Source organism: Strix uralensis, chromosome 5 (assembly GCF_047716275.1).
Source record: "Strix uralensis isolate ZFMK-TIS-50842 chromosome 5, bStrUra1, whole genome shotgun sequence".
Taxonomy (NCBI): Eukaryota; Metazoa; Chordata; class Aves; order Strigiformes; family Strigidae; genus Strix; species Strix uralensis.
Genome location: NC_133976.1, coordinates 68,007,942 through 68,032,110, shown reverse-complemented (window position 1 = coordinate 68,032,110; position 24,169 = coordinate 68,007,942). Strand labels below are relative to the sequence as shown.

General features: G+C 37.5%; 1 protein-coding gene across 37 annotated transcripts in view; it reads left to right on the top strand.

Moving 5' to 3' along the window:
* Positions 1 to 24,169, top strand: part of PLEKHA5 (pleckstrin homology domain containing A5) — a 168,977-nt gene that overhangs the window by 60,928 nt on the left and 83,880 nt on the right. Inside the window, exons 4-5 of one of the 37 annotated variants that reach the window (XR_012629292.1) lie at positions 6,937 to 7,153; positions 13,836 to 13,864. The exons of 30 other annotated variants lie outside the window; for them this stretch is intronic. Coding sequence is in view for 3 of the 7 variants with exons in the window: in XM_074871475.1 (XP_074727576.1) it covers positions 13,911 to 14,143 (233 nt within the window). In the remaining 4 variants the exon portion in view is untranslated. Of the gene's footprint in view, positions 1 to 315; positions 398 to 6,936; positions 7,154 to 13,835; positions 14,144 to 24,169 lie in introns of those variants that run through there. 6 more of the 37 variants (XM_074871473.1, XM_074871475.1, XM_074871500.1 and 3 more) reach the window with 6 other exon arrangements.

Here is a 24,169-nt window from a genome sequence, read left to right as displayed (position 1 = left end):
AAGAAAAAAAGAAAAAAATCAATACTGCTTAGTGGCTGAGTTTTGCGTTTTCCAATTAATGATTTTAGATTCAACTTAAAGTTCTGAAATTGTTTGGAAGTAGGCCATCTCATGCTGAGATGAAGCGTCAGGCCATTTTAAATTAGATACTGAGCATGCTCATATCAAGTACCCACTCTTAGATTTTTGCAGTGTGTGTGTCAGTTCCCTGTTAGTAGAGCTGTCATTCAACTGAAGTAGAGGATAGCACAGCATGCCCTTTTGTCATCTTTCTATCGGTGCACATATGATTTCTCTTGGAACTGGAAACTTGAGATGTGAGACAAGCCTTGCTGTTAGATCGCCAGTGTTTTTGGTGAGTCGATATTCATCTCTTTCCTTTCTAATGCCTTTAGATATGTCAGATAAAACTCAGCTTCATACTTGTCTCTATTCTCTAATAATGGTATCTATTTGAAATGTCTCTGCCATTGCTCACTTCAGTAAAATAATTCTGGTACGTATATATTAATTTCTTTAATGGAAAAGAATTGCTTTTTTTAACAGGAATGCTAGGCATTTTCGCTCAGAAGCCCCAAAAAAATGGGCATATATCTTTTTTCTTCTGACTTCAAATTAGCTAACTATTCTAAATACAGCAGCAGTTCAACTGTTATTCTCAGTCATTTTTAATTTTCTTTGTTCTTAGTAAATTGGTTTAAAACCTAGAATTTTTTTTTTTTGTTTATCTCATATGTTAGAGGGAGTTTGAGTAGTCTTGTGAAAGAGAATTTTATTTATGTAAGACGATGCTGAAGGATATTTACAGTACTTGGTTTCAACACAAGCTGCTATAGAGAGTAAGTTAATTGTTAGTGTTGCTGATAGATATATGCATGTGTTTGTTTCTTCAACCAACTAAGAAATAGAAAAAGGCATCTCCTAGTTCTTTGTTATGACTGAGATTATGCACTTTGTTAGGATCTAATAGGAATTTCTGAACAAATTTATAGTTTATAGTAGCTAAAATTAATGTTTGATATAGCTTAACATTTGATTAAATTTTAATTAATTGTGGGAAGGCAGGATTTATGATTCAAAGTATTATCAAAGCTTAGTTTTTGCACTTGATTTAAAATCTTATTTTCTCTAAGAACAGCTGCAAAATATGACTTTTAAATTCTTTAACGCAGTGCAACTAAACTGGGTTGTAAAAAGCTGTGAGTGAATTGATAAACTGACCCCACCCACCCCCCACAAAAAAGTTGGTTCCTAATTGCACTTCTCTTCCAAAGAATAAAGATGATTTAATACCATGATTGAACTTCATGTGTGTTTTAAGGTTTCAGTTGTGACATACTAGAGTTACTTCTGAAAATACAGTTCATCAGTGGATTGAGATTGGACATCTTAATGCTCACATACATTTTTGGGTTGGGAGGGTTGTTTGGTTTTTACAAGCAGATACTCTTTATCCTGTTGTGATTGTGCGTATATACTTTAAATAGTCTTCTGGATAAAAGATTTGAATTACAATGGGAAAAACTGCTTGTCAGTGAATTCACTGAGCCTGACAAAAGAGATTCTTGCTAAACGTAACCCCTGTTATGATTCCAGTTGACCTGATTTATAGAAGTAAAATCAATAAACCCGTAAGCTTCATCATTGCCTTGTCAGTCCCAGTTGGAAATGAGACAGGACGGAGAGTGGTGTGTGTGAATCTTGACTACTTGAACGTTGGTTTGCTTGACCCCCTGATACACGGTTCTCAGGGGGAAATGATCTAAATGGGTGTAATAGTTAAATTTTTTGTTAAAGCCTGAGGATAATGCATTTAATTGAGGCCTTGCTGTGGCAAAGGGCTGTCATAACCCATCAGAAAACCTACACTTTGGCTGCCAAAACAGGATTCTAGCATGCGGCTCTGACAAATGATGAAAGACAGACAGCAAGGGGTAACTGCAAACCCATGTTGTGCAAAATATATATACTATACTGACTTGTTATCTTCAAAGCATGTTATTTCTCATACTAAGTTTCTGCTCTTACAACTAGAATACATCCTTTTGTAATGGTGGTGCCTTCAGGTGCCATGAGCTGCATGTCTTGGAGATCTAGAAAATACTACAAAGCCATACAGATTTGCTGTAGGACAATTTCCGGATGAACAGCAAACCTAGGAGACTTCGGACCTTTTAGGAAGGGAACAGAGAGATGAGAAAGGTAAAGGGTTGCATTAGTGCTGCAGAGCAGGCAATGGGAATGGCAGTATAAGAACAGGGTTATAAAAGGTAAACACATTCAAAGAAAATAGCATTTAGCTGTTTTGGCACCATTCCTCTATCACTGTGAGCATGCAAAAATGTGAGATTTCTGGTTTGGATTGCTGAAGAAGTTTGAACTTAGTATGTTTCTACTGAGATATCCCTTTGAAATAACTAAGATTAAAAGTATAAAATGTTGTATTTTACAGGTCTTGTAAGGGAACAATTGTTAGTCTCAAGGAAAGCAGAAATTTGCAGTGTTAAACATCTCAAGTTAAGTTATTTTTATAACCTTGATATTGTCTATTTTAATTTTCAGATGTTTATCCTTTCCTTTAAAGTAAGTGCTGAATCTGGTTAGTTTTCCAAAAAGAAGAATTCTTATATTAGTTATAAAGGTTAACCGAAGTTTTACAGGCTGTTGTCTATACACATTTTATTTAGCGTATAAGTACACTTTTGGTCATGAGTAGCATGCAGAAAAATTTGTCTTGTGTTTATGATCTTAATGGTGATTGTGCATAGAGAGGTGAATTTGAGATCTTGGAGAACTTGACACCCATATATTACATTTCACTTTGCTGTAATTTTACTATATGTTAGTTTTGTTAATTTCATTGTATATCTATATATCTACCTTTATATATCTATATATCTGCATATCAGAATATGCAGAGAGGGAATGTGTGTAAGGGCTGCTGGTTATACAAGCTTATTCAGAATGCACTTAAATTGCACTGAACTAAAATGAAAAAAGATAGTCAGTTTTATTCAATTTCAAATATTGTTATGATTCAGCCATTTTACACATGCCAGTAGTCAGTAGGATTTTATTTTATTGTTGATTAATATGTTGTAACTTGCAACAAAATACTGGAGTATAAGGTTTAAGTTCCTATGACTTCGCTATGTAGATCTACTTTTCTGATTTTCAGAAACTGTAGGTCTCTGGGAAGGATCTTTGAGGTTCCCATTCATGTGACTGAATGACGTGCCTTATATGTAGGATATATGATGAAAAAATTTATTCTGTTTTCCACATGAATAAAAAGTTACTGACTTGTGTGGCACTTCTTCACTAGGAGGGCAGTGTACCCATAAGACGTGGTAGTGACTTTAGTCATTTTGAGGAAGCACCACTGCTGAAATAATGTTTAAATAAACTTTGTGCTGCTTGAATTTTTCAAAAATAAATGTTTGTACAGAACTAAGGGCGGGGGGGGTGTGGGAATCAGAAAAGGATGTGGAAGTTAGGGATGTGGGATGAAGGGGAGCCTCTTGTATATACATTACTTAAGCTGCCTGCCACCTATCTTCTGAATGATTAAAATCTTTTAGACAGTGAAGGCTGTCTTTTTCCATTCACATTGTTTTCTAAATGAAAGATTTTACTACGGCTGACAATTGCACATACTCAGTTCATGAGCCAGATGGAGAGCCTGTGACAATTTTAGACTGAAGGTTGTGTCTAAAAACCTTGTCAGCATTCTGCATCAAATCTTGACTACAGTCTGATACTTTCAAGAGAATAATGCCATTTTTTAGTTTCTTTTTTATGGAGTGGAAGAAGCAATGGAGCTACGTTTCACAAGCATGATCTAAATTTACTTTTCCAAATGAAGAAGAAACTGCACACCAGTACTCATTTAAAATAATTGACTGTAATGTCAGCACTGGGTCTGAGATTTTTAAGGAAAAATACAGAAGGCATTATTGGTTCTTTCGATATGTGTGTAGTATAAGTTGAGAAACAGGTTTATTAAAGTGAAAATCTAAAATGTTTTAAATTGTTTTATTTTTAAAAAATCTTCGTCTTGTCTGTACCGAGAGAGTGAAAATGGTAAGGGCTTGGCTAAGTCCTTGCTGAATGAGCTGAGAATTATCGCTACTTTTTTTAGTACATGGAGGTTTAAAATGGATATTAGATACAGTCCTGTGAATTTTGGCAGATTTCAGCCATGCATATACTAGATCATTGCAATTCAATAATGAATAGGTATTTAGTGGGAACGTCTATCAATAAAAACTTAAAAAATTAGTTTCCATGAAGTAAATGTTGGGAGCTTTGCATTTCCTATAAGATGACCAAGAGTAAACCATTCCCTTTTGTAGTCAGAATTTCCAGCCCCCCCAAAAAACACAGGGAAGAGGAAAGGGGAAGAACAAAAAGAAAAGAAATACATGAGTGTTTCTCAAAATAGTACATAAGCTTTAATTTTTTCCATGTGTTTTCAGCACAATGCAACATCACTTACCTTATGTATATACATGCATCCGTATTTAAGAGAATCTAGAATACTATTTTATGCTACAGAGAACATCAACATTTGAAATATTTTTAGGCTATTCAGTCTTATGTGTGCTTCAGTACTGTGGTAGGGAGACAATAGCTTAGTATTTCAATATCTCAGTGGCTTTAAGAAAACTAGAATTGCATTGTGTGTTCTTAAAACCGATCTGAGTTTACTGAAAGTATGGGCCATACAGTGTCTTATTTGTTTCTAAGTCAATCACAAATTTGTGCTTTTCCAAAGCACAACCATGGAGAAAAAAAGAATGAAAAGTTAATTTTTATGTACTTCAGGCCATTTGAAAGGACTTGTATGCACTTCATGTTTTGCGATACATTCTTGTCCAAAAACTGCAAACACCAAAAGGTTTGCATGTTCTGTAATTTCCCATTTATATAGAAATGATTCCCTTAATCAGTATTTAAAGTTTATTCACAAATCTTGTCTGTCTTTATATTTCAGATGTTCCCTTTGTATCTTTTGCCTTTATATGTAATAATGTGTACGGTTTTTTCCAGGGAATTACATAGGCATCGTAACATAACCATGTTGTTAGATAATCTGTCATTTACATGAAAATTAACATGTGGGCAATTAAATAACGACTTTTTAATCAGTGGAAACATGGTACCACCCTTAGCAGAATGACCTTCAAGGTTTTGATAGAACAATATTTGATATTCAGTTTTTTACAGTGGTTTGGGTTTTTTTTAGGCCATATTAAGTGTGACCCATGATTGAGTTAAAAACAAAAAAGCAAAATGACTGTATTGCACTATTTTAAATTGTGCCAGTTCTTTCTGACAAGATGTGTTCAGCATATGATGAAGGTTTTTGAGGGTAAAAATGTTCTGAGAATGAAGAAACACAAAAGGGTTTTCAGAACTGTCTTTAAAAAGCAGGAGAGCAGTACAATTTTGAGCAATTTTACAAAACAGAAATTTGTCTGATACGAGATATTGTACCTTATCTGGGAAATCTAAAATAGAATTTTTCTTTGTTTTTCACTCTTCTGAGAAATAGTAGGAAACTTTTTTTTTTCTCCTGGAGAAAATAGCCTGAGACATCAAGGTAGTCATATCCTAGCAGAGAATGAAAAGGCATGACTTAAACAATGGCATTTTTTGTAATGCCATCTGTTTCATCCCACACTGCCCAGTACATTTGTTTTCTCTATGAGCAAAGAAAAGGCAGCTATCCTTAGTAGCCCTCATGTTGAAGCTGTCAAAATAAGTACTTTAGTGCCACCTTTGAAAGTATGTCAGAGTACAGCATGGTTCTAGTGTAACGTGCTTCCTGCAGAGGCAGCTTCAGTTATGTGTCTGGTAAAGTCTGGCTGCTGCTCAGTGGATCACATCAATGCCAGTGGGAGGCAGGATTTGCACAGTGGATGGGAGAAAGAGGAGGGGTGTGAATCAAAGAAAATAATTATGAGTGATGGAATTTCACCAGATCCTTAAAATTATATCCTAAAATGTATCTTACAGAAACATCTGTAAGATGTAGTTTGTTACAGATGGACCCTGGTCCAGAGGAAAAGGAAACCCAGCTACTGAATGGCTTACTTGAGCCCTTTGGAGTACTCCAGACACTAAGCAGTTGAGATCTTTCTTAACTGTTTTCTAGACCTAGTGAGTTTGATTTTTAAAACTGGTACTTGATAGGTTTAGGCTGAATTTAATTTTTAACTGCATCAATGATCAGAATAGGTTGAGAACATTCCCCACAGCTTTCCATTACAATATCTCATAGTTGCATTCAATTGCTTTAATGATGGGGAGTATTTTGTACCATGATGGTACAAATTGGAGATGGAAACAGAGGTTTACTTAACCAAGGTCACATAGAAAGTCTAATGAAGCAGGAAGTGAAGCCAAAGGGCATATTCCTGATGCAACGAGCTTGATGTTGTGATCAATGCCTGTCAGTGAAATACCTCAGGTACTGAGATGCATGTCAGTGCAAAGCTGCACCTGGCCCCATAGGAAGAAAAGCCAAATAGCCCCAGAAGAACTTTTTGCTCATGAGGCTGGACTGTTTTTGAGATTTTAGCTACCAGCTTTGCATTATCCCATCTAGATATTTCAGATCACTCACAGCCTGTTCTGGTATCTTAACATGGCACTGCCCTGTAACATAAGTTTAAGGTCTTTACTTCATCAACTTGGGATCCTAAGCACTAAGGTATTGTCCTAGTTGTGTCCTGTAATGATTCTCGTTTGCAGGATATATTCAGATTGATAATTTGATTGATAATTTGAATGTGGTTTTTTATTTCATTAACATCTGTGTTGAAAACAAGTAAGAACAGCTTAGATTTTGTTTAAACAGAGCTATTAAATATATTAATCACCATGGGACTTCAACAAAATTAATTTAATTTCTTCATTTTTTTGTTATAGTGACACATCTATTAGCAGCAATGTGTCATCTTCTGGCAACAGTTGAAGTGATGTTGGGAGATTCAGACTGCAGTCTCCTCTTCCATTTTCACATAAATTTCATGAAAACTTCTACTGCACCTATGTGAAGCTGGAACAGAGTATGAGAAATACATGAAAGAGTAATAACACAGCAGTCAAGGGAATAGAAGCTAAGAAACGTTGGAGTTACTGCAGTGTGAGTGCATGGGGGTGTACACATATGTGTGTATGTAAGTCTAGCCTGTACTTTACATTAATCACCACCATGTTGTAGTTTCTTTAACACTTCTAGACTTTCTGGTCCAGAAAGCAGTTTAGCTTCCCAGACTGAATTTTTTTTCTCCTGTTACCTCCATAATTTTATTTAAAATATTAAATGAAAATCGTAGAGCCATTTCATTGAAAGGTGTTAGAAGAAGAATATTTTTAATAGTTTTAAAATGTTTCCAGCTGGTTCTCTGCAAAGCTTTACTAGCCTTGTGGCATTGAGAAAAAGTTTACAATTTAGAAGACTGGACCCTTTTTCAGTGAAAAGCATTTCAGTGTGTAAGTAGTGTACAGCTTTTTTAACTTGCATACACCAGTAGCATTCTTACTGCTAAAAATCTAGGCATTGTGACTGGTGAATACGCTTCCACTTCTCTACAGCTTTCTCATATGGAATGAACATAGAAGTTTGATTGAAGAGTTACAGTAACAAGTAATAATAATCAGTAAGACCCTACTGCTGTTGATCTAGCAAGTAAGTTAGTTGAAGACAGTAGATTCCTTTGCTGATTCTGTTGACATCGCAGCTCTTACTCTGGAGGCAGATATTATAATTTACAGATGTTATGGTTTAAAGTTACTGACAAATAACTCTAGCATGTCATCTGTGTTAGAAACAGAACCCAGATATGTAGAATAAGGAAGCTTACAACTTTTAACTAGATAGTTTTTCAGGGTGCCAAATCCTTTATGACTCTGGAGATGGTTACCAATAATTCTCTTTCTGTCAAAAGCATCAGATTCATGTGTTCTGACAGGCAGTGTTCACTTGTGTAGCCAATAGATGTGGATCATCAGAATTTATCCTTCAAATGGCGGAACTGTTCAGAATGTGAATCTTCCTATAATTATTGGAAGAAAAATGTGTTCTCAGTCTTGAGTACTGAATATTTGATATCCTGATTATTTTTGAGATATCAAAATGATTGACCTAACAGTATTTTGTTTTATGTTCCTCAGTGGAACACACTCATGGAAACTGTGCCAGTGAAGCTAAACAACCAGAGTGCACTGGTATGAACACTTTCAAAATCATTAAAAGATAGTGGGAGAAAAATTCTTACAAAGCTACTTCTTGCACTGTTGTCCTAATCCTCAAGGGAAGTCTACAAAATGTGTTTGAAAGACATGTATGGGAATGAAATTCAGAAATCTATTAAATCTTAAAACTCATGAACTCCGTGGGTTTATACCACATAATTTTCTTTTCCACTTCAGATAATCCCACCATTTTAGCACCTGCCCCTTTAGGGTGAGAAAAAAAGGAATATTAAAAAAGATGATTAACAAATCTTGCTCCCCTCTGCTGGACTTTTAACTCCCATTCATTTCAGCTGGTCTAATAAACACACCTAATTTCAACTCAGTGTGATGGTTTTCAGCTTTCCTGAATTGGTGAGCACTGCTGCCTTTGTTTCAAGCTTCAACAATGACTTTTGCTTTGTAAGCTTATAACTGGTTTCCAGCATTGTCAGTAGATGTAACAAAAGATGCTGATCCTTGTGTAAACCTTGCCTTACTGGCTTCAGTGCTGCTTATAGTAAAGCTAATATCAACATTTGACATGATTAGTCCATGTGGATAGCATTCATTTTACTGACAGAACATACCCTTTATAGATGGTCAGCATTATTTTGTTCCTCAGAATAACTGAGGGACACGAAGGCTGGCTAGAACCACTTTATGACAGTCCAAGGGCTTTGATTTAATAGCACGTAAGAACCTCGAAATATGCAAAAATAATGAATGTTATTATTTCTCTGTGTTGGAAGTAAAGCAGTGGTGCAGAAATCCTTGGAAATAAGAGGAAAAACTCCAAAATAGAAGTTCTTTAGATCAGTTTAAGCCACATTTATTGTAACATCCTTTGGGGCTACTCTAATGTATTAGATAGCTTTGAGTTTGTGTAAACATCGCACATTTAAGTATATTTAGAAGAAGTGCAGCATATAGGTGTTTTCAATATGTATGCTAGAGAATTTTTGGATTGCTTTAAACCTCTGGTAAATTTAAGAATTAAGTGTTAAGGTAATTTTCTTAAGTTGTACTTACCTGCAGAGGGTTCCGTTTGGACCAGCGAGATTTGATAACTGTTTTTTTTTTTTTTAAATACAGTGTTTAAAGACTTATGTTAATGTTTTGGATCTTCAGATGTGGGTTCAGTATCTCACCTCATTCAGTGCATAAAATAAAGAAGCCCTGGGGTTTGTTCTTATCATTCCTTAAGGTTATTGAAGGTGGCTGGTAAGTAATCACAGGATTATTCAGTTTGAAAGTGACACAGCATGTCACTTGTCCAACCTCCTGCCCAAAGCAGAGTCAGGTCTGAGCTCAAACCAGGCTGCTGAGGGATTTGTCCTGTCCCAAGGATGGAGACTCCACAGCCTCTCTAGGCAACCTGTTCTACCACCTAAGTGTCCTGCATGAAGAAGTTTTCCTCATGTCCAGTCTGAACCTCTCTGGTTTCCATTCATGTCTGTTGTCTCTCAACTTCTGGCCATGCTCCAGTGTGAACAGCTTCATTCTCTTGATACCCTCCTTGTAGGTACAGGTAGGCTGCTGTTAGGACCCCTGAAGCCATCTCTTCCCCAGGCTGAACCAGCCCAGCTCCCACAGCCTGTCCTCACAGGGCAGGTGTTCCAGCCCCTGACCATCTTGGTGACCCTCTACTGAACTTGTGACAGTTTATCAATCTCTCTGTCTGTTGGGGGGCAACAAAACTGGACACAGTCTTACAGATATGGCCTAGCAAGTGTTGAGCAGAGGCAACAATCCCTCCCTGCCTGCAGGCTCCTGGCTGTGTCCCCATTGGTATGGCCCAGGAGGCCGCTGGCTGTCTCTGCTGCTGGGGTGTTGTGGATGAAAGTATTAACATGGTAATGACTTAGCAGCAAATCAAGATTTATTAATGACTAGCAGCACTTAATCATTAACTGTTTTAAAGATTCACAAAATAATTCTGTAAAATATGTTGATTGAAATAGTGACTTAACTATAGAGTCAAAGATGACAAGATTCACACTAACTTACTATATGGTACCTTAAACCTATACATATATCTATGTGCATTCACAAATACAAAACGTACAAACACACAGACAGACAAAAGTATTTGGATCCAGTAAAATATGTATGTCCCCACACTCATGAGAATAATTGTGTATACCTAAACACATCGGTAAGCAGAGAGTGGGTGGGTGAGGGAGAAGCTAGCTCCAAGTTAAAATTTCCCTCTTCTCGAGTTTAGAGTAAATACTCACGATGCCTCGGCATTCCTCAACAGGCGATAATTGAGACTCGAGTGGGTCGACTTTGCCTTGGCCTTCCATAGGCTCTATCAGTGGACGGTCCCTCGAGGAGTTGATGTCTGAAGGGCATCCCAGCTCAGGGGAGATGCTGGTCACAGGCCCACTGTGGTCCACAAGTGCCCTGTTTATAGGGTCCAAGACTTTTGTCAGATACTTATCACTCCAGCCTAGCTCAGACAACAAGGTGTTCTGGTGTCTTCAGTCAGTTCTGCAAGAACTGGCTGGGTGTGCAGTTCTGTTACTGTTCTCCCAGGTCGGTAGGAGGTGATGAGCTGTTATAACCCTTCCCAAGTGATAAGGAAGGCTTAGCCAGGCTCGTCAAAGGGGCTTCTTAACTCTTTGTTTACTGCCATCAGCAGTAATTATCTCTCCAGGTTGGTATGTGGCGCGGGGGGTGGGGTGGGGAATTGTGCCACCACATGGGTCACTGCTGGCTGTGCCCAGCTCGCTGCCCACCAGCCTCCGAGCCTTTGGGCAGAGCTGCTCCCCAGGCAGGCAGCCCCCAGCCTGTGTGGCTGCCGGGCCCGTCCTCCTGCTGAATGTCACTGAGCTCCAGGTGGCCCCTTCCCTTGGCCTGATTGGGTCCCTCTGTATGGCAGCCTCCACCCTGCAAAGCAGCAGCATCTGAAAACTTGATCTAATCTACCTACTTCTGTCATTTTCTTGAAGGCTCCTGTCCTCCTTTCTGTTCCCCATTTGAACTTCAACTTCTACCTATTGCATATTTGTACCCATCTAGACCACTTGGCTATCTCTTAGTGTTAATCCAACCAGATCATAGTCTCCAGTGAAGTATTTAGTCACTGCATTGGACATTGGCTTTGATGTCATCTGCTGTGATTTATCTGAGCTTGTGCCATCTGCTTGCTTGCTGCCGAGCCCTCCCTGACGTGTGTATTTTGAACAAAACCCTATCCTGTCCAAAACAACAGTTCTTCGAGGTTTTTGTTACTAAATTGAAAAGTTTGTCAAAGGGTTGCCACAGCAGAGTATCTACAGTGTTACTTGTTAACAACTGCTAACATGCAGGTGTTTTCTTAGTTAGAAAATAGCACATGACACTTTTTATCAAGCTTTTCAGTAATACATCAATAGCTCAATCAGAAATTTTGAAATGTTATAATGTTAATGTTAGTGGATACTGCTGTCGCATTCCTCTGTTACGCAACTGCTAAATTTTCTACTTCTATTAACAGTGACTAGACTTCTCACGTCACGCCTATTATGCTCTTCCATGGCTGTCAGCTTCCTTGCATTGAGTTCAGATTTCTAAGACTCTTGGATTAAAAGTTACTTTGCATAAATGGCGTACAGATTTGAAATAGAGGTCAGTTATTTGTTAGATGAGGCCAAATTGCATAATAGATGCCAAAAGCATTTGAAGCCAAAAATATTTGAAATAACATAGTTTTGCAGTCAGTCTTTGAATATAGAAGTGTCCTACTTACGTGTTTACTGTATCTAAGGTATATCCTCAAAGTTACACTAAATGTCAGAATTATTTTTTTAAATACTAATTTGGTTCACCTTTCAGAAAATATTATTCTTACTATGCTCACTTTTAAAACTTTTTGAAGCTTATGAGAAGGGATACATCAGAATGCTGATAAGAGTAGGCAAGTGATATCTGCACAGCAGCAGCTTTCTGTGAGGTTTTTTTTCTTTAAACAGAAGATTGCTACTAATACTTCTATCAGAAGTATTTTTATTTTTAAAGATGGCCTTTTTTCCATATCATAACCTGAGAAAACGGCTGTCAATTTAAGAATTATAGGTCAATTTAAAATCTATTTTCATTATCGACTGCTTTATCAGTTCCTAAAAATTTTTACATAAATACAGGTTCAAGATGAATGCTGATTTAGACTGTTTATTTTTGTAGAACAAAAATCTCCTTTAAGTACTAGAAATTTTCTGTTTGAAGAACCTTCAAGAACAGTACTGTATGAGCAAGTGATGCTTCTTTAATGGCCCCCTCCTGGTTTAATTTTTTTTTGCCACTGGGGGGAGCAGAAGACTGTCAGGGAATGAATTAAGAGCGTTTGTCTTTTACTTCAGAAGATTCAGGTCGTAGTGCTGAGCTGTGGGAGGCAGCGGGTCCTTCATGTCTGGCACGTGCTTGAAAATCTGTTTTTCAGTGAATAAAATTCCTAGATAATCAGGTTTCATGGTCGCTTTTTTTCCAAAGAGTTACATTCTGAATTTGGACTGAATTAAATATGAAGCATATTTTAGAAAAGGAAGGGAACAAAATATCCTCTCCACTATTATCAGTATGAAGAGTAGATTGTAACTGGTGTTGTCTTAAGTAGAGTGCTAAAATTCTTCTCTGAAACTTTTTGTTGCAGCTGTGCCTAATGGCAAGCTACTCAGCATGAGGGTGCAATGTAAGTGACTACATCACTTGGAGAGGGGTGCAGTTTGCTTTAATAGAAGATGCTGTAGCTGAGAAACGTACATATTTTTAAAATTAATATGCACATGGCTGATGCTTTAACCACACATTTGCTTGAATCCTGGTCTTCCAGAAGTAAATCTAAAAATACTGTTTCCTTCCTCTGAAAGTATTGGAAAGGAGGAAACAAAATAATTTTGTTTCTTTTAATTTTAAATGCATAGAATTAAAGGCTGTATACATGTAGGGTACTATAAACATGTTATTTTAGAAAGACTAGCAACTAAATGCTGACTGTTTCTTCCCAAGCTTATTTAAGGTTCTCAGTGTTTATATGTCACTGTAATTGAGGAAGATGTGTCCCACAGGCAGTTGAGGTGTTGTCTTCCCTGCTAAGGTTGCTAGACTGGTAGTGTTCGTGCTGCATGCAGGTTCTATTAAGTATCTTTAACCTGTTTGATGTTTGGGGCAGAACAAGAGATTCCAGTTGCAAGCCAAGGTTGGGCTTTCCCTTTGGAAAAACTTGTTCACTCTGTTCTGCCAACAGCAAGCAGTCAAAGCTCCTACTTCAAAATTCATTAGTGTTTTTGTTCATGGTGTATAGAGCTTAAACTAACCAGAGCAAGCTTAAATGCTAGAGCAACACATCAGTGTTTTCAGTCATAGATTTACAGCAATTTGGTGGATACAGCAGAAGACAGCCAGTAGGTCCTGGAGCATACCAGCAACCTGGGTTTGGTTGCCAGTGTCTTTCCTGTGGGGTCATTTGTTGTTCCACCCTTTCTTTCTTGTTTTGACAGATATAAGCTACCTCAGGTCCCTTCCACCTCGCTTTTCTGTTTTTAGTAGGACATTGTTATAATTATTTCCTGACTGGTGTTTGAAACAGCTATGGATTCTTATTCTAGAAACATAACCATCTGAGGGTGCTGAGTGAGCTGCCAGATGTCACCGTGAGACTGTGTTTATCAGCATGGATAACCATGATGGCTGGGAAAAGGCAGACATTACAGTTTTCAAAAGAAAAGCAAGAAAGAGAATCCAGGGAACTAAACACTGGTCAGCTTCACCTCTTTCCCCTGGAGCAAACTCTCACGGAGGCTCTTTCTAGGCTTATGAAGGACTGGAAGGTAACTGAAAACAGCCAGAATGGGTGTATCAAGGGAAAATCTTGCTTGACCAACCTGACTACCTTCTGTGATGACTTCCTCTTCAGGTAAGGGGAAAAACCAGAGAAACTGCTTACCTTTAGCAAGACTTTTGATGTAGTTTCATGCAGTAACCTTGTATCCGAATGAAGGGGGTAAGGATTGGATGAACGGACTACAAAGTGGGTGAAAAACTGTTTGCACCATAGGGCTTAAGGAGTAGCAATCAGTAGTTTGACGTTTTAAACAAATGACTGTTTAGAAGAAGTCTTTCTTGGAGTTGATACTAGGGCTGAAACTCTTTTAACACTAATCAGCAAGCTGGGCAGTGAGGTAGAATGCATCATCAGCAAGTTCCTGGGTAGCACCACCCGTGGGAGGAGGGATTGGTATGCTGAAGGGGAGGGGAGGGCAATCATTCACAGGGACCTCAACAAATTGGAGGACTGAAGTAGACTTGGAAAATGCTGAAGCTCAGCAAAGGCAAATGTGCAGGTGAAAGAGCAGCATCCTGGAAAATGGTCTCCAAGTCCTGGTGGACAGCAAGCTGAATGTTAGTGTTATGGTGTAACGGTGATGAATTATGATTACGAACCACATAATGACCTGCCTTAGCAAGAGTGCTGGTTATTCCCCTCAATTCATCACTTTTGAAACTATCTCTGGAATAACATGTCCAGTTTTGGTCACATCAGTGTGTGAGAGAGAGAGAGAAACATGAGTGAGGCCAGCCCTAGCACGGTTATGGGGCCAGGACATCTGATGTACAAGAAGAAGCTGAAGAGGATTGGTGTGTTTAGCCTGAAGAAAAGGCAAAAGCAGAGACAAAATTGCAGTCTTTCATTACCTGCATGGGCTTTATAGAGGATACAGACTCTCCTCAGAAGCATACAGAGAAAGGGCAAGAGGCAATGGTCATAAATTGCAATAAAGTACATTCTAATAGGTTGAAATAAAAATAAGTAATAGCAGTAAAAAACCAAACCACAAAGCTGTTGAGCACAGAGAGGCTATGGAATCATCATTCTTGAAGATTTTTGAAACTCAGCTGAACAAGGGCCTTTGCAACCTGCTCTGATACTGAATTTCTGTCTGAGCATTTTTGTATGAGTCTCATTTACATGGAAAATCTTTTTGATTTAAGGTTTTTATACAGCCTAGCACTTATCCTGAGACTGTCCATAAGACAGCCTGTTGTGTTCATCAGAAGCCCATTCCCTAAACAGATGTCTAGAGACCTTGGTAATAACATGAACATAAACCCTTAGATTCTCTGGAAAATATAGGTAAGGTTACCATGTGGTCTTCTGTACATATGTGCTCAGAGCAGTTTTATTTTGCCCTGCTCCACTGACCCAGTTATGTTGTTTTGCCTTTATATTGGCCTGACTGAAAAACAAAATAAGTTTTCTTCTTAGTTGAAAATAGCACATTAGACTTACTGGAACAGTTCATGACTCTCTAGGATAGTGTGCCCAACAGTGACAAATTGTGACCAGTTGTCCTCCTCTGATTTAGATTTTCAGTATTAGTCTCAGCTATCTTACATTTTCATGATATTAACTATTTGTTTAAAATTATAACGCTTCAGCACTGGATGCTATCTCAGCTTGCAGGCCATTCAGAAGTGGGGAGTTTGCTTTTTGCTATGAAGTAACTATTTTCATTTTTTACTGAAACAAAAAAAACTGGAAAATAGCAGAAAGTTGGTGACATTTAATACTAAGTCTTTCTCTCATTCAAAATTAGCCCTTACCTGTTGGTAAGCTACCATGTTTCAAACCTGATTGTTCTCTCATCCAGCTGACTTGGTCCTGCTTGTCTTTGTCTTCAAACATCATGTGCTAATGCAAATCTTAACTCTGAAATCAGAGCTGGAGGCTATTAATGAAACTTAGATTCTTCTGGAAATAGCACAGCTCTTACAAAGAGAGGCATTATTGCCATGAAACAAACAGGAGATTTATTACTTCTATAAAGCTTATCTTATGCTAATAAAAAAGGAGAAGATTGCCAACTTAATTTCAAGCAGTGGATCAGTTTTGCACATGAAATGTGCAAGCAAGTGAGAAAGGGAAGCATAGTCTAGTATTGACCACCTAACACGTGACTGATGGTAAAACTCTGCAATTTTCCAACTGATTTCTGGATTGTTAATTTTGGCTTCAAGTTTCATATTCCATACCTTTCTGGAAACACCTGGATTTTGCACTCCAGACTTTTGCCATTCTAAGCGTAACAGGTGAAATTGTTTCAGAATAGGTCATTTGCCTTAAGGGTTAGCACTTGTGGATTTTCAAGCCAACCTCTTTCTGACAGAGAAAAGTTATATGATCTCACCCATTAACAAGACCAGCCTCATCTCGGACAACTTTTATCTGTATGTTCTAGCCTTGAGCATTATTTACCTTTCCTAGTGTTTTGTCTATACAGCTTAGAATCATCTTTGTGTAGTATAGTCCCGTCCTCCTTCATACTGCTTGGCCAGGTGAGGATTATGCCTGTAATCTCTCTCTTAAAGTGAATGGTCATATTGGTAAACCCTTACTTTTGCTCTAGTTTAAAGTAATAGGTATAATTAGTTGGCATAGGTATATTACTTAATCATGTCCTGATGTCTTCCAACCCTTCTGGTTATGGACCCATTAGAAAAGGGACAAAAATAGTCAGTGGGAAGTGCAGACTTCTCCATGTTTTACCATAGAAGTAGCCACAGGATGCAGAGGTAGAGATCTCAGGTTAGAATCATCTGCTTGCATACAGGATGCCATTCACATTCTTGTCTGTTTTTTAACAGATATTTTGTTAGGGGTATCACCTTACTTTTGTGCTTCTGAACTTTGTTCCACTATCATTGCACCTTCCTCTTGGTTATCCATTTCCTTCTGTACAAAACTCATCTATTTCTCATATTTTATCAAATATAGCTCATATATCTGATCATCCCTCTTGGCTTGGTCACCAGCAGACTTCGTTATTAATGCCTTTCTTTTTAGTTACTAATGAAAACACTAATTTTAAGTTAGTCCTCTGAATGGGATTGAATTCTGACAGTAGTCTTTTGTGCATCAGTTGATTCCTGGTTTTGCACTTGGCTGCTTCTCTTTAACCAGTTCCCTGCCCAATGGCAGCCTGTTCCTGTGCATTTATTTCTGTTGGTTCATTCTGCCTCCCAGCTCCCATGGTTGATACTGTTCACACTGGAAACTGAGGAATTACATTACTCATGTTTTGGTCCCCATTTTGGCTAGCTCCTGTTTTAACCCCTTTCTGACTACATACCAGTTTGGTGTTGTTTTCCCAGTCTTTATTCTTCCTATCAGACAAGTGGTTTTAGTGCGTAACTTGAGTTGCCATTTCTTTATTTGAAGGCCTGTATGTTCTTTCTGGTTTGTTCCTTTATGCTTTCCTTAGAATGTCTCATCTTACTCATGCTGGATCATTTTTAAAAAGTAGTAATTTGTCTTGTGAATTGGGAACCTTTTGCCACGAGATTCTTCTCTTTATAAGTGTGCTGGTTTTGGCTGGGATACAGTTAATTTTTTCCATAGTAGCTGGTATGGGGCTATGTTTTGGCTATTATCTGCAAATTTCACTATTATAACATCAAAATTCAGGCCTCTTCTGTACTGAAACGCTTGCACTGCCCTCAGCCTAGTTGACTGAAGGCAGTACTTTCCCACACAGTGCCCCCGTTGATTACTCACCAGCTCTAAATTAGCATACAGTTGGTTCAGGACTGTTGGAAAATCTGCGGGCTGTCATGTTTAAAGATGTGTGACGTTAATTTGAAAATATTCATGAAGATAATCTTCGATGCTTTTGGTTTTTAAAGTGAAAGATCTCTGCCCATACTCTAGTCTAAATTTTGGGATTTGTAGAAGACCCCAGCCATCCCTGCAACTACAACTCTAGTTTTTACTTCTGCAAAAGTGAATTTTGTGTTCCATATAACTTACGCTGTTCATCTCCTTTTTGCTTTATACTTTTAAAGTAGAATGTTAGTCAACGGTTTTTCTTTCCTGTACAGAAATTTCCTTCAGTACCTTTGTTATGATCATTCTTTTCCTTTCTGTGATGTTCTTCACTAACTGCATTAGTAGTTTGGATGCATCTATTTCAGTATCAAAGTTCCTGACCTTAGCATACAAGCATTACATTTTTCCTGATTATTATTTTTTTCTTAGCATCCAGTTTCCTAGCCTTTTGTTTCCCAATGGAATTAGGCAAGTGCTGCCTGAGGATCCTTGATTAAAGTCCATTGTGCTTTTGGGTACTCCCTGAGACTGGGACAAGGCATGCAGGATGAGAGAAAGGATAGTGGGGCAAATGCTGGGGCAGAAGGAGGTCCAAGAGAGTGAGAAAGGTGGCCTGGCTGAGGGTCACCATGTAGAGTCCAGAACTTCTCGGCTGGATTAGCTGGAACCTTGTAGCTTGTAGCCCAGTGCTGTGGTGGTCTGTGCTAGGCTTTGCTCCTCCCCTTCAACTCAGCAAATGTTTTATGAATATCACTGTAATATATAAAAACTTTGCAGGCTGAAGGTAAATTAAAAGAGTGTATTCAGGTAACGTAGTCAGCGTCTGTTATTTTTTACTTTGACTGTCACGTTTTGTCTAACCCCGTGATATGCTCTTAAAAATCTTTAGTATTAGCCCCTGTTGAAACTTAATCCTGTTGTTAAGTGTTTTGTTTTCCATCATATAGAGGTAGAGATTTTATTGGTAGAAGAAAGTCGATAATTTGGAGCTGCAGTAACATTTCAGACTATGTGACGTCACTCCGGTATCAGCTTTCTCAGAGGCTAGCAACCCTGCCAGCTACATTGCTCTTTCTCTGGGTCAGGGTTGTGCAGTACTCATTGGGGAGCAGCTTCCAAGAGAAAAGGGTTGTACTTCACATCCTTATGTGTGTTTTGTTGTTTGTGTGTGAAGCTTTTGGAAAAGAATGAATTTCCCTGAAGACCGGTGAGCAATTCTTATACATTTTAACAACTGTTTTTCTTTAGACATAAAGCATTTCCTTCTTTGGAAAAACACTTTTTTTTTAAAATCCAGCATTCAATAATTCACAATATATGCGAAGTAGCACACAACATTTATAGCATTCAAGTTAAGTTTTGAAATAGAAACCTAATTTTATGTTAAAATTAAGTGTTCACTGATTTATTACTTATTGTAACTGTGTAAAACTTCCAAGATTTTTATTCAGACATGCTTGTCTACTAGATCACGTCTAAAAGATTGAATGTAGCAAGAATTTGAGCTTTTTTAATTAGCTAGCAACACTGAATGGGAAGCACTCCCCAGATAGACACTTGTAAGTTACCTTGTTTTGACATACAGCTCATACAGCAATGTTAATAGATGACCATCTTTCAAATATTATTTTGGGAGTTGTATATGCATGTAGGGGGGGATCAAATGGAAAAACAGATGCATTTCCAGTCAGTGTATGTATCTGTATGTGTATCATCTACCAAGCTGTATGTTTATTTCTATATGAATGTCATATATTGAGCTGCAAAATTCGTCACTGTAAAAATTATTTAGGGGGAAAAAAAAAAAAAAAACAACGGACAAAACTGTATCTGGTTGTAGCTTAAGTTTTAAATAACTGAAATACACTTTAGTTTCCACTTAATGGTAACTGTTTCCGCATCACAGAATAAATATACATGCCTCTTTTCCCCTCCCTAGCACTTAAAGGTCTAATTGTCAAAGTGCTGTGATGACATGACATTCGGAAATCTTGGCAGATTACAATTTTGAAAGGATTATTATTTTAATATGCTGATAATCTTCCATGTTATAGCTAGAAATTACAGCACACCTATCTACACAGAGGGGTTTTGTTGTGTCACTTTGATTTTGGTTTCTTTTGGTGTTTTCTTTAAGGACGACATGTCTTGATGGATGAGTACATGCAAAAATATCTTATTCATCTCTTTGAAGATTCTGGGGAGTGGTGAAACTCATCTTGGTAAAAGTTAGATACTGATTTCCAGTAGGAAATAATTTCCAGGCAGAATTTAGATAGTCTGAATCAGAGCTATAGAGCTGCGTGGATGTAATATGTTAGCTTTCAGAAGCCTGTGTTTAGGATAATTTCATTAATGTGTCAACTGAAAACTTTTATGATACAGTAGTGTGGGGATGATATATTGCAGATACAGAATTGATATAATATTATTTATGTGATTTGGCAGATTACTATTAGCATAAAAATTCTTTTGTAGCTCTGATTCTTCATGTAGGTGGTTGGCTTCCAACCCAGAACTAAAAGCAATGAGCTGTGGGAAATGCTTTTCAAATTAGGTTATCACAAATAAAACTATTTTTTATTTTGTTATAGTTTCCAAATAAATTTTAACATTGAATTTAGATAAATTTTAATGTTTCAATTTAGTGAGATGTTTATCATACCTACTTGGCTTTTTTAAACCTTGATCAGTTTTATTACCAGTTTTATCACTGGGCTTTTTTAGTGTAATTTGGACTTAGCTGAAATAGGTTTTTATAGGCAGTTATATCAGACTGTCTTCAAAGATGTTTAAAGTGTGTTGTGCTTTTTGATGTATGTAAACCCCAATTGAATGTACTATTAATTGGAAAACAATAGAGAAGTTACACACAAAAATGAGGTGCTGGTAGCATTTTAGGTTAGGAGTCATATAAGTTGAGTGACACAAATAGCTATTTTCCTGTTCTGTTGACTGGAATTTAGGATTGTGCATAAACTTCTAATTTGCTGCCTTTCTTTACCAAAAGAAAACATGCAGCTATACTTTTAAACTAATCAGGATAACTTACTTAGATCCTTTCCAGGAAAAAGAAGGGGAGTGGAATGAGAGAGGCCTTTCTTAAATATAGGTCTAAAGATACTTATTACATCGGTTAGTTTATCACGTAATTGTTAATACGAAACTTTCTGGTTTTGTTGGTTAACTGAATAGAGCCATATTTAGTTTGAGTTTGTGTGGTGATGGCTGGAATTTTCCAGGGGTTTTTTCCTACCTATAGGAGTAACAGCCACGCTCATAAGTTTCCCATTCTTTTGAAGCATTAGTTTTTTTTAAAGGGGAGAAGGATACAGTTTGGATATGAGCAAGTGTTTTATAAACCTTAAAGTATATCTTGAATTGAAATGTGTGGCTACCTAATATAAGCTAAAAGAGGGATATATGGATGTATTTAAAGGTGTTTGTCACCAAGCCAAGTGATTGAAAGAAACTTCTGTCTTTGCTTCTAAACTGAGCCAGTTGTATCAGTCTACCTATTTTGTTGGGGGAAAAGGGGACAGGAAGGGGATTAAATATGTTTCTTCTAGTATTGAAACTCGTATTTTATATAAATAATAGGATCCCTAAAGGAACACAAACTGTGTACATTCAGTGTGATCTGTATTTTCCCTTATCTGGCTTTAGAAACAAATTTCATTCATGAAAAGAGTGATAGCTATCATTCTGCCAGAAATTTTCAAAGGCTTAAAGTAGGGTGTTTATCTTGGGGAGTGGAGAGAGGAAGGGGCAAATTTTTTATTTCACCCGAGCAGTGAAATAGTTCAGAGCAATGGTCACTGAACGAATCTTTACCTCAAAATACCTTCTGCCTAATGAAGAAAAGTATGAACAACATTTGTGACAAGGCATTACTACTTGTTCACACTTGTTTTTGGTGAAGCTGATGAATTTATTCCTTGGCCTTAACATTTTGTTTGATTTGCCTCATACATTGATCCATTTTCATCTTCTAGAATGTCCTTTTTTTTGCAGAATACTGAAAATGCTTATTTTTTGAAGACCGTGTTTGCTTCTATGAAATACATACCACAGGATCAAACTTTTAGCTCAGCATTAAATCATTGAAAACTTAGCTATGTAGCAATGCCAATCATTTTCAGGGTTGGAACTATCCAAGTAAAAGGGAATATAAATTTTATCTGCAGTTGATCTACCAATATATATTTTGCCTTGTGCATTTTCTGTTCCTTTCAAATGCATAAAGTAGCTTAACTTGTTTGATTTGGATGTTTTTGCCTCAATTATCACAGGGAAAAGACACAAAAAGGGAGGAGACCATGGCAAGCTTTTTTGCTGACTTGTCATTGGCAGAGCATTTTCAGACTCCCTGCCTGAGGCAGCCAGGGGACAGGAGCAAATTAAGCGTTAGCACACCCTGCAGTCAACGGACATCTGGAAACTTCGCAGCCTAAGTCAATAATACAGCCAAACTCCCTACATTCATACTCCATGGAAGAGTTATTCAAGTGGCATTTTGTTTTCAACATGCAAGAATTACTTTTGTGCCCATTTTTCATGGGGAATGATAAATTGCCGGTGGATTGTCTTTGCTGTTCCCGCCCCCCCAACTTCCACTGTTAGAATTCCTGAGCCTTGCTTTATGAGACTCAAATGGAATAGAATGAGAATTAATAATATTCACAAATAGTAGTTAATTCTACCCAGCGAAGATCTGGGTTATGGAGTTGCTGTCTTTAAAGTTGGTGCTGCTTTGTGATCTCTCGACTCTTACTGAATGGTCAGTCCTAAACATGACACAGAAAGATTTTCAAAGGCTGTGTTTTCAAATGGCTTTCTTGTTGTAACATTCACCATTAAGGAGAAGCATTGTTGTAGGTACAGCTCTAGACAGTAGCCTATTTTAGAGATTTCATTACTATGTTAATGAGGGCAGCATACACAATAAAAGGCTGAGGAGGAGTTAGATGAGGTCTGTGATACCTGTTCTGTGATCTACACTATGCCTGAGTCTTTAGTGGACACCAGGAATCTGGATTTAAAGCAAACACACACAAACAATTCTCTTTTCTGCCAGGAAGGACCCGGGGTCTTTTTAGTGCAAGATCTACATTTTTTTTTTTCCTTTGTAACAATGATAAAGTATTGTTCTACTATAAATATGCTGGCTATAAATATATTTAAAAACCCCCACACTTCATAACTAGGAGAGGGGGTACACCTGTATAGAGGCTGGTTACCCATAAAGAATGCTAGGAAATTGTGGATACCAGAAGAAAACCATTCTGAAGCAATTTAATGTCAGAAGGTACATAACATGTAGAACTGTATTGAGTAGCTGGGGACTTGTAAAAATTCTGTATAGCATAGTTACTTTATAGGTCTGGAATATCTCTAAAATTGCTGATACTGGAAATGTTCTATAAGGTGAGAGATGCTGTAAAAACATCTTTTTTAAAAAATACTCTGGTTTATAGTCCTGAAATGTAGCCTAAAATCTGCTTTTCTGATAGAATGTGTAACCCAGAAAAAAAAAAAAAAAAAAAAAAAAAAGAGGGAAGAAGTTTTCGCTTCTGGGATTCATATGAAAATTCACTGCCTCACAAACCTATTCCTTATGTTCGTGTTTTCTAGTGGTAAAATGAGAAATGAGTAATACTCCATATGGTAAACTGCAGTTAATTTATCTTCTTGGATATGATTTTACTAGTCCTTTAAAATTCTTTCTAAAGGCAGATTCAACATGAGAAAAACTTAAGTTCCTAAAGAAGTTGATAGAAGATAGTGTTCCCACCCAATACAGAGGGTGGTATTGGATTTTCCTTCTCATTTAAAAATTCTGTTGAAATTCCTTTGATGTTGAGTGTGATGTCTGCCATCCAAGTGTCCCTTTCTCCCTGATGTCTTGCTCTGACACAAATGAAACAAACTGATTTGTCATTTTTACAGAAGCTGTTTCTTTATGAAATGAGTCTTCAGCAGGACTTTTTTACATTACCATATAGTTACACTCTTAGAAGTGTCTAGTACAAATGCACTGCTCTAACATTAAAAACATCACTTTTGTCAGCTTGAGGCTGAGGATGTCGTTACACCAGTGCATAGTCAGCTGTTTTCCAAAAGGGCTGGCTCCATCTCTCCTCGCTGCACCCTGTACTGTTGAGCCTCCAGGGAGGTTAGTGCCATGAAAAATGATCCATTTTCAGTTGTGTGAACTGGATCACTGCATGACTGCTTGAACACTGGTGCCAGCACAAGAGCAAAGGATGGAGTGGGCTTGTCATTCTAGAGCAGCTAGATATTTTTTCAAAGCAGTTGTAAGAGTATAGCCCCAAG